Source organism: Danio rerio, chromosome 4 (assembly GCF_049306965.1).
Source record: "Danio rerio strain Tuebingen ecotype United States chromosome 4, GRCz12tu, whole genome shotgun sequence".
Classification (NCBI taxonomy): Eukaryota; Metazoa; Chordata; class Actinopteri; order Cypriniformes; family Danionidae; genus Danio; species Danio rerio.
Window position 1 is genome coordinate 40,328,080 of NC_133179.1, and position 10,348 is coordinate 40,338,427.

The following is a 10,348-nucleotide window of genomic DNA, read 5'->3' on the forward strand; positions in this document are numbered from 1 at the left end:
AAATCAGTCTACAGAGGGGGCTGGTAGCCTAAGTAGCACTGAAAGGGAGACAAGCCCATAGATAAGATAGGAAGGGAGAACTCATGGTTAATCTGGAACTTCAAGATGAGGGTTCCCTGCATGCGACGCAACGCAGGACCCTCTCCAGCCACAAATTAGCTTGCACGGCCTGGCCATTGGTCTGTGGGTGGTACTCGTGAGAAAGGCTAGGAGTCGCCCTCAGTTGTCAGCACAATTCTGCCCAAAACTTAGACACAAAATGGGGACCCCTGTCTAAAACCATGTCAACTAGGAGGCCATAAATACGAAAGACGTGGTCCAAAAAAATGGCTGCTTTCTTCCTTGATAAAGGTAATTTGTGGAGGGGAATAAAGTGAGCTGCCTTCAAGAATCTGCCCACTACAGTGAGAACTACTGTGTTGCCACTGGATGGGGTAACCCAGTGACAAGCCAACAAAAACTGACCAGTTTTTGAGATTCACCAGAACCATTATCTGCTTTTCCACTATCGTGCCAAAAGTGAGCAAAAAGTGTCGCGTTTCCACTGTCACTTCCAGGGCCTGGTCTGGCCAAAGCTGGGCTTCCTAAGGGCGAAATATAGACTATAGCCTATTTTATTACTTGTTCTTATGTCCTGAAACACTTAACACTTTCCTTTCCTTGTTTTTAAATAAATTGCTCTTAAACTTAATATTTACTGATTTTCACAGGTTGTCAATTCATTTTGCACAAGCACCAGACCATGGAGTGAGAACCACTGCTCTGCGGTACTCAAAATAGCAAACTATCATACTCAAAATGAATTGCCTTCCTAAAGTTATTTCTCTGCTTCAGTATATCCCTGTAAATAATTCTTTACAATATTTAAAACAGTTTGATAATTTAATCAATTTATTTTTCTGGAACAATAACGCCTTCAGTCTGAGACATCTCGCGCACTGGTCCATCCCTCCGAAGAAGATCTATCTTGGTTTAAGGATAAAAAAGCCATCCTGCTTCCTCTTCCACAACTACAATCCCTATCCATCCATTTTTTTTTTGTTCATTTTATTTTGTAAATGTGTCTTTTAAGGCTTATCTCAACAATATAATAACTTTTACTGACAGAATTTTAGATGCAGGCTAGGACGGTCTCGGTCATTTGCAGATAATGTTGTCCTATTGGCTTCACAGGACATGGACCTTCAGCATGCAGAGGGACAATTTGCTGCTGAGTGTGACAAGGAAGGAAAAGAAACAACACCTCTCAGGAGCTTGACTAGAAAAAGGAGGCCATCTCCAGTTTGGAGGAGAGTCCTTACCCCACATGGAGTTCAAGTATTTGTGTTTTTCATGAGGAATGGAATGTGAGATTAAAAGATGGATCAGTGCAGCGGCCGCAGTAATGCAGTTGATGTGATTGTCAATTGTAGTGAAGGAACTAAGACGAAAGGCAGTGTTCTCAATTTACCGCTCAATCTAGGTTCCTACTCTTACCTATGATCATGACTGAAAGGACAATATCTCAGATACAACTAGAAACATTTTACAAAGTGTTATGACCTGCTCATATAAGTCGTAACATAAAAGAGAGATGAACCAACAAAATAGCCTGAATGCAAAATATTTATTATAAAATGTAACTTATAAAGTGTTGCCCCCTTGAACAATGAATAGGACAGTCTTTTGATTTTCTGTAGATTTATTTGCTCCGGTCTTTTTTTCTGTGACGATTCGGGACTGAACAACAACAATTCATTTACAAGAACGGTTCACTTACAGACTGAATCACTTATCTGACTCTTCTTCTCTTATGAACACACAATGTCTCTTTTCTCACAGCGCCCTCATTGGTGCATGCATGCATCCCTGTACGCTGCTCTCTCCAACTTATTCAGATTTATATATAAACCACAAATAAAATAAAGGCATTAAAAATAAAATTAAACATTTATAATCCTTTTGAGGCCATTACAAAAGCAATCAATCAAAGCAACCAAAAATGTTGAGGAATATTAATGAAGATAAAGAACTTAGGATCTAATCACAACAACACTTTAATTACAAGATAGAAGTAATGCAAAAGAAAACCATAAGGTTAAAGAGTCAATGAGATGGCAGGTCTTGACATGAGGACTCCTTAGTAGCCACAGTGTCCTGGGGTAGCTCGCACAACAACTTTTATTTTCCCCCGTGAGGAGTAATGCAGGTGTAGCAGTCGATTCTGTTCCCCTCGGAATGTCTGTTCCCCTTTACGCAATTAAACTATGTCACACAGAGGCGTTTTTCGGGTGTGTGTGAAACAAGAAAAAAAAAATGAATGATGGCTCAGCCGACGTAGCACTATGGTGCAAGGTGCGTTTATTTACAGTGCAAAAGTTTCCATTCCAAAAATCCCAAAAATAAAAGAAAAAAAATAGATATATATATACAAAAAAAATAAACAAACAACAAAACAAACAAATAGAGACAATAAAGTAACAAAATAATTATATACAAAATATTTGTTCTCCAGAATTATCAAAACCAACTATTCGACACTACTCACACCTTCTATCTCCAACGACTCCCACTCTGAACTGAGCACAAGTCACTCTATTTATAGTGAGTGACTCCGCCCAGTTTGGATTAAACTATATTGAAGGTAAGTATAAGGTAAGTATGGACATAAACAAATCTTTCAGGTAAGTATTTCACACTTTCATACACTTCATTTGTATTACTATACAACTTAAAACCAAAATTATTAAATCAGCATTTTCACATGTCATGAATACTGCTTCTTCCATTGTTTTCCCATTCTTTTCATCCCCCACATAAAACACATAGTCTCCCCCGGGTGCCCAACCACTCAGCGCATGCGCAGCGCATCACTGTGCATAAAATGCTGCGCATGACCTTTTTGGCCCCTTTTGCCTCCCGTAGCCGCGATTGCGCAACCCGGAAGAGAGACGCAACAGAAACGCAACGAGACGAACAAACACAAACACAAACGGACACACAGGTAAGACAAATGTATGCGGTGTGATTTATGGCGTGTCAGAATATGCAAGGATTAATGGAGTATATAATGTGTTTGTGCGTGTATGTGTTTTTATTACAGCGCAATCTCCCGTGTGCACCCGATCGATCGGCTGGTGGAGTGAAGGTAAGTTATGTGTGTGTGCGTGAATATGTGGGTGTACAGCTCTGCCGCAGGCCAGTGACAAACTCCTTTGTCACAAACTACATGGTTTGCGTTGTTGCCGAGGCACCATACGTATGATCGCAAACAACGTACCCGTGAAGCACAACTGGATGTACGGGAAGCAGAGTGGTTCTTAAAGTTCGTATTTTTCGCGAACCTGAAAATTAAGTTTCTCCACGTAATCTAGAAAGTTTTTCCTTATTCCTTAAGCGGAATTTTATTTTAGACAGCATGTTTGCCATACACAGCTTTACATTTTAGAGACAAATTTATAGCAGGTATACCATAGCAATTTCCAAAGAGATAAACAAGAAAATAAACGTTTTTACATTTCATTTTTTTATTTACAGGAAAAGCATTTGTAGTCTGCTTCTGTTGCTGGATTATTAACGCAGGCCACGTGGAACCATCGCCCACATTGGTCACAGGAAATCTAAAAATAGAGAGGGGGTATTAATAATACATCTGCCTCATAATAAAAAGGGAAGCAACGTTGTAAGCAAAATGTTCGTGTTATTCAATCATATGCTATGATTAAAAAATAAATAAATAAAACTTGCTTACAATGCATTAAAAAAAAAAAAAAAAAAAAAAGACAAATGTTGTTACCCAGAGAAAATTCTCAGATTCATCAAATGTCTCTGCCTCCCCACAAAAGTGACACAGGTCACTTAGATCATCTATGAGATAAAATGAGCTGTTTAAATTTCTTTTGTGAATTTTAAGTAAGTTCTGAAAATGCATAAACGCACTGAAAATTAAGTTAAACACGAATAAAAACATACCAGATTGGTCAAGAAGTGTTGATGCAATCTCTAATCGGAGTCGTTTCACTTCTTGTGGTGCACTGCAGAAGTCAATTTCCTTCTCTTTAAGGATGTATTCTGCAAACTGGACAAAAACAAATATAAATAAACAATCCAAATTTTATTAATATTTCATATGGTCAATGACACATACCTTCAACGCAAACACACCACATGATGTTCCATCTTTTTGATGTGGGTGAGGCAGTGTTTCACACACCCAATGTGAAACTGGAAGTTTCTTCATAATTGCGCTGCAAAAGGTTTTTTTTTTTTTTGTTTTTTTTTTCTGTCTGTCTGTCAGTTAACTTCCAATATCAGATTATGCCGAATTATAATACCTTGCCGTTTCCAAACACTTCTTTTTCTTCACCTCAGTCTCTCCAAGAGAATCAAGAAGAATAGCTTTCCTTTGGGCTGGGTATATAGCCTAGATTTAACAAAAAATAAAAATAAAAAAACTTGAGAATAGGGAAAGTTTCAAGAAGAGTCCGTTTTCAAATCAGAAGCATTTACCATCAAAAACCAGTGGTGACATTCATTGACAATACCCAACAATACATCATATTTTGCTGGGTCCACCTAAATATAAATGAACACAATATTAGAAACTATATAACTATATATAATTACACAACTTGCTAAAAGCATGCAAGATCCATTTTGTTATTAAATTTTACACATGGTCAGAAAGAATAAAAACTAAAATATTTATTAATAAAAACACACAAAAAAACAAAAAAAAAAACATACACCTTGAATCGCTGAGGTTTTCCTTTCCACAGCTCAGACATTGTAAATGTGTTAAAAGCATAGGCTTTACGCTTAGATTTTTCATTGTGCTCCTTCACTTTCAAGGTAAGATAAGCATTTATTACCTTGTCAAACAATAAAAAAAAATAATAAAACATTAATAGAACATTACATAAAAGATTGACGTGACAATTTTTTTATCTTTACCTCACTCTCCAACTCCATGCCAGGTCTGAGCCTTGAAATGTCAGAATAAAATAATTTATATGGTCCCACTTTGGACAGCAATACATGGCTTTCATTGCCTTTCCAAGCACTTTTGAGGTCTATAAACAAATAAAAAGCAGCACTTTAAAAAATATAGTTTCACACCTGAAAAATATTTTTGCTTTTATTACAGCATTTGATTCTATAGTATATCAGCACTTACAGCCATGTTTTGCATCCTTGGAGTCAGCCTGTGCAAGCACTTCCACTGTAGTGGTGTGGGATGGAGGAGAGGAGAGACTGACAGTTAAGTTCAGTGGAGACAGGGAAGAGGAAGACTTGGGGGAGACACAGGGAGAAAGTTGTGGTGCATTTGGTGAGGATGGCGGTGATGGTTGGGGCTGCAGTTTTGTGATGGTGAGGTCTAAAGGTGTAGGTGAAGGATGCTGGTCTGGTCTTTGATTTTGTTGTGCAGCAAGGATCCTGTGGGGTACATGAGGTCCATCTACTTTAAATAACTTAAGGTGGTCTGTGCTTATTTTTGGGTAAATGTGACCTTTCTCATCCCTCAGATCAGCACTTTTTTCTTTGAGTTGGATGATTTCAAAAGGTCCTAGCCAGCTCCGCTCAAGCTTGCCACCTTTTCTCTGCTGGGACCTTATGTTTTTCCGTAGGACCTTTTGACCAACAGAGAACTGTGCTTGATTTTGCACTTTCTGTCTGCGCTCCTGTTTTTTTTTTACATTTTCCTTTACCATGTGGTCAATTTTCTCTTTTAGAGAAATGGCCCCTGACACGGTGTCCTCAGTTAATATATTTTCCACTGTGCTGTTAACCTTTTAGGAAATATAGCACTTAGAAATGATTTCACTTTGTCATTTAAACCAAATAAAAGACTAAACATATACCTCAAATGTCTCAGGCACCTCTGAAGGGTATCGGGCCTCAAAGCCGAACATCAGGAAAAATGGGGAGTACCTAGTTGTCAGCTGTGGCTTAGTTCTTAGACCAAACATCACTGCATCTAGGTACTCATCCCATTTTTCAGGTCGCTCCTCCACAAGTTTACACAAGGCTCTAGAGTAATAAAAAGGAGCAGGAAGGTATTAGTAAACAATTACAAGGATGTACAATATTACATCAATATTGCATTCCCATAATGCCAACTTACTTCTGGATGGTCCCATTTAGTTTTTCCACAAGGCCGTTAGTTTGTGGATGGTATGGGGCACAGAGGCTTCGTTCCACACCAAGGAAGTCACAGAGGTCTTTGTTGATCTATTTGCAAAACGTATGTAAGGTTTGTATAATTCTGATTTGCACAAAACATTTATTCTTATTTTCTGAATGTAATTTGATAAGTTGCAAACCTGGTTCACAAACTCTCTGCCTTGGTCGGTTAGGATCCTCTTTGGTCCCCAAACCTATAAAAAAAGTTAATGATACAGCGTGCAACAACTGCAGCTGATTTGTTGGGTATGGGATACGCCTCTGACCATTTGGTGTAATAATCGACAATGACACAAATGTATTCGTTGCCCTTGTCGGTTTTGGTCACTTTGCCCACCAGGTCCATACCCAACAGTTCTAGTGGCCTATCCACCTTAGGAAGGAAAAACAGCACAAATAAATGTGAATGCTGTGACACCTTGTATTTGAAAATGTGAACAAGCTTACATACACATATCGGAATATACTTTGGCTCCTGTTTTATGGATGGCCTACTAAACTGGCATTGAGCACACTGCAAAACCTGAAAATCAGAAATAAGCAAATGAGAAACAATCCATTAAGATCTCATAACAAGTTTGAAAGAAATTATTTAAATCTTACCCATTTATCAATATCCACCCCCATTCCAGGCCAGTAAAATCGGGCTGAAATGGCAAGTTTTGTTTTCTCCGTTCCACAGTGTGCTCCATGGGAGCTTGCATGAAAATCTTGAAAAATTTCATTTGCTTCATTTTCCCCAACAACCACTTGTTTTTTTAACTCCACGCCATTTTTTTTTGAAAGGTGGTAAAGTTTTCCATCTATTCAAACAGCATTATTGTTATTTAATTCTTTTATGAATAAATATTTTAAAATCTTAACTCAAAAGTACTTTGCTTACCATCAATTTGGAAGTTGGAAGAACGCCGGCGTATAATATATTTTTGCTCCTTCTTTATACCAACAGGGTATGTGCCTTGCTGTTTATAGTTCATAATTTGTTCATACATTTTTGGATCCATTATTGTTGTTTGAGTCAGAGAGTAACCACAAGCAATACAAATTGGTGTGACTATCAAGTGACAATGTGGTATGGCCATGTTCCCAATTTATAGCTCCACTGATAATTAATTAATTGAATAATTAATTGTAAACAATTATTATATATATATATATATATATATATATATATATATATATATATATATATATATATGTATGTATGTATGTACGTACGCGCGCGCACACAAACACTGGGGCACATACTGGGACACATGTGTCTAGAGGACTAACATAACTGTAGGCCTACATGCAATATTAAATTAGGGTGCATAAACTAAGACATTAAAAAAAAAGCTAAAAATGCAAACAAGAACCACAGGTAATATGTAATGGAAGTGTAAGATTGATTTTATTGCGCTACTTTGACATTGCAAGACATACAAAGCATTGCCACACTTTTGTCCCTTTTCGCTTTCCGTACATCCAGTTGTGTTTGGGTGTGTCCGCATACGCTGTTAGCGGATACGCTTCGTAGAGGGGGAACTGGAATTCCAGAAGGGAACAGAATCGACTGCTACACAGGCACCTAGACATAGAGGTAAAGTTGGTTTTATATTTACACATTTGTTCATTTATAGGTCTCTATGTTGTTTACCTTGTTACTTTGAATATTCAATCATAATTAGAATGCAAGTGTGACTTCTAAACAACATTAACACTGTTTATTTGACTGTGAACAATGTTGTACTTTGATAGTCATTGGCTGATAATATGATGTCGCTATTTAGAGTTTGCAAATAATATTTTTATGAAATTATATTATTAAGGGGAAAGTCTGAATGTGCGAATATAAAACCAACTTTACCTCTATAATTTAGACTCCAATCTAGAGTCTTGGGAACATCACAGTGTATTAATAATGTAAAAAAAATGTTCCCAAATCATAAAATATTTATCAAGTTTTTATTTTACTCAAAATAGTAAATATAGTAAACTAGAAAGAATCTTGAACCCAAAAGTAAAGAAACTTTACTAATAAAAGCTGCAACACATGAAGTTTCATAAACTAATTTCGAGAGGAGCACGTGATATGATTTAGCACAACTGGCCACTCATCTGTAATCAGTAATAATCCAATCAGATTACTCCAACTGCCCCATACAACGCAAGCCACAACTCCAACTAAACTCAAGACGCCGGCAATCCAAGCCACTGCAATGAAGCCGAACTCTCACTGATCTAATAGGGGTCCACTTTCGATAACAGACATGCCTCGCTAGATAACAACACTCCAACAAAGACTAAACATTTCATAAAGGTTTATGAAAGACGAGACTAGCGTGAATGGAATGATTTCAACAAAGAACTCACCTCTCAGCCTCCTGGCTGTCAACAAATCCATAACATTCAGACAGCTAAAGTAGTTCAAATGCAAATTACAAGGCAATCTAATCCACAAACATTAGTCTACAACATATCCAAACGTTGATAAACATTTATGGAAGGGTGCACTGTTATCACCCAAACCTGCTGCTGGAGCACGTGGAGCCAGTCTTTCAGGCATAAACACCGTAGCTATTTTGGTCTACAAAATGGCCGCCAACCTTTTGCACTCTGAACTCTGACTGGTACTCCAAGGAGCCAATAGCTGAAAGGTGAAGTACCACCATCCAATAAGCTTTCCAAACCTGTGATTGTCCCGCCTTCTCTCTTGATAGTTTCATGAATCGACTGAGTGCAAAGACTTTCGCTGCGTCCCAAATCGCATACTTATGCACTATTCTATGCCATTTTGTAGTATAAATAGTGTAAGTAGTGCGTTCACACGGAAAACTCTAAAAATAATAAGTGCACTTTAATTACCCGGATGATGCACTCATTCAGCCGGTAAAATGAAGTGTGTAATGATGGACACTTCACGCACTCAACGACCGCAGGTTTGCTTACGTAGCGGAAGAGGCGGAGCTATCGGACGCACACGTTGAATAACTTTATTTATTTTGGATGGTGAAAGCAAAATTCTTCTACGAGAGTGATTATAGCGCACCCCGATGGTGAATGCGGCAACACTCACAGCAGGTATTATTTGATAATTTGGCCGTTTACTTCAATGATTTGGCAAACAACAAACGTCATCAGGGAAACGGTTTGAATTTCCGCTTAGTAAAAAAACATTAGTGTGCCATTTGGGACGACACTACATACATATACTACCCTGTTGAGTGTGTAAGTGCATAAGTACATAGTGCATGAGTGCATAGTGTATAGTGTGCCATTTGGGACGCAGCTTTTATGAATAAATCGGGCCAGATACACTCAAGATTTTTCAATCATGTTAAGATTCCATACGTAATGTTATTGATCATGGATTTAATAAAAGCTAATGTTAAACATTACATTCACACAGTTCCTACAAAGTGGTAACATTATTTTTCAAGTTTGATGTTGGGAGTTGATATATTTACATTTAAATAATAAAAAAATTAAAATGAAAAGAGTATTACCCAGCTACTGAAATACATATATCACATTAAGCATTGAAGCTCTTTTATAACATGTCAATAGTGACTCATATATCAATACACACGAGTGTCATAGAAAAGTTTATAATGGGAAGTCAGTGAGATGTGAAACGGCAAAGAAGCAATTTCCTGCTTGACTGGTACAAACCGGAGGAGGAAATTTCAATGAGAGTCAATGGAGTAACTTTTCATACATTGACTGTGTTAGGTACATTTGCTTTTAAACAAACTTCTATACCACTAAGGGGTTTAAACTCCACTCCACTGTCATCTCACCTGCTCTCCAAGAGGTACTTCTAGGACCACCAGCCAAGACACGCCCCATATCCTCAGCCTTCCATCCATTTGCCACCCTGCAGGGGGTCGAATGCCCACTTCAACAACCCTTGCACATCAAGATATTATAGTTATTGTAACATGCATTAACAAAGGCGCTTCTATTCACAGTTGCCCATGCACTTATGAAGAAACCTTGCATGAATATCAGCTGAAACAATTAATGATGTCTGCTGTATATATACTATGCTGTAAATATATAATTTTTGATTCTCTCTTATTTTCTCATTTTAAGAGCGCATGACTGCCGGCTCCAGATAACTGCCCTCATTCAACTCTTAGCAAAGATACATTTTCACTCATACAGCCCATACCCCTAATGCCATATTCACACTACACTTTTT

General features: G+C 37.7%; 2 protein-coding genes across 2 annotated transcripts in view; both read right to left on the bottom strand.

The window, feature by feature from the left end:
* Nucleotides 1-10,348, bottom strand: part of LOC110439461 (uncharacterized) — a 1,085,403-nt gene that overhangs the window by 313,259 nt on the left and 761,796 nt on the right. The window lies entirely within an intron of this gene.
* Nucleotides 2,130-6,789, bottom strand: LOC141381526 (uncharacterized). The gene is made up of 14 exons (XM_073946747.1): nucleotides 6,766-6,789; nucleotides 6,455-6,535; nucleotides 6,303-6,356; nucleotides 6,104-6,210; nucleotides 5,841-6,009; nucleotides 5,156-5,768; nucleotides 4,933-5,051; nucleotides 4,728-4,850; nucleotides 4,489-4,554; nucleotides 4,314-4,402; nucleotides 4,127-4,226; nucleotides 3,952-4,057; nucleotides 3,776-3,846; nucleotides 2,130-3,599 (listed from the first exon to the last, which is right to left on the bottom strand). Exons 1-14 carry the CDS (start codon nucleotides 6,787-6,789, stop codon nucleotides 3,507-3,509), a joined length of 1,815 nt encoding a protein of 604 aa, XP_073802848.1. The 3' UTR covers nucleotides 2,130-3,506.

What these genes read in the sequence shown, in the direction of transcription:
- LOC141381526 (XM_073946747.1), bottom strand. Translation starts at nt 6,789, where the DNA reads ATGGGGGTGGATATTGATAAATGG. An exon ending in CAAGGATGCAAAACATGGCT is followed by an intron (nt 5,052 to 5,155) that starts GTAAGTGCTGAT and finishes ATTTGTTTATAG; the next exon opens with ACCTCAAAAGTGCTTGGAAA. An exon ending in GTCACCACTGGTTTTTGATG is followed by an intron (nt 4,403 to 4,488) that starts GTAAATGCTTCT and finishes TGTTAAATCTAG; the next exon opens with GCTATATACCCAGCCCAAAG.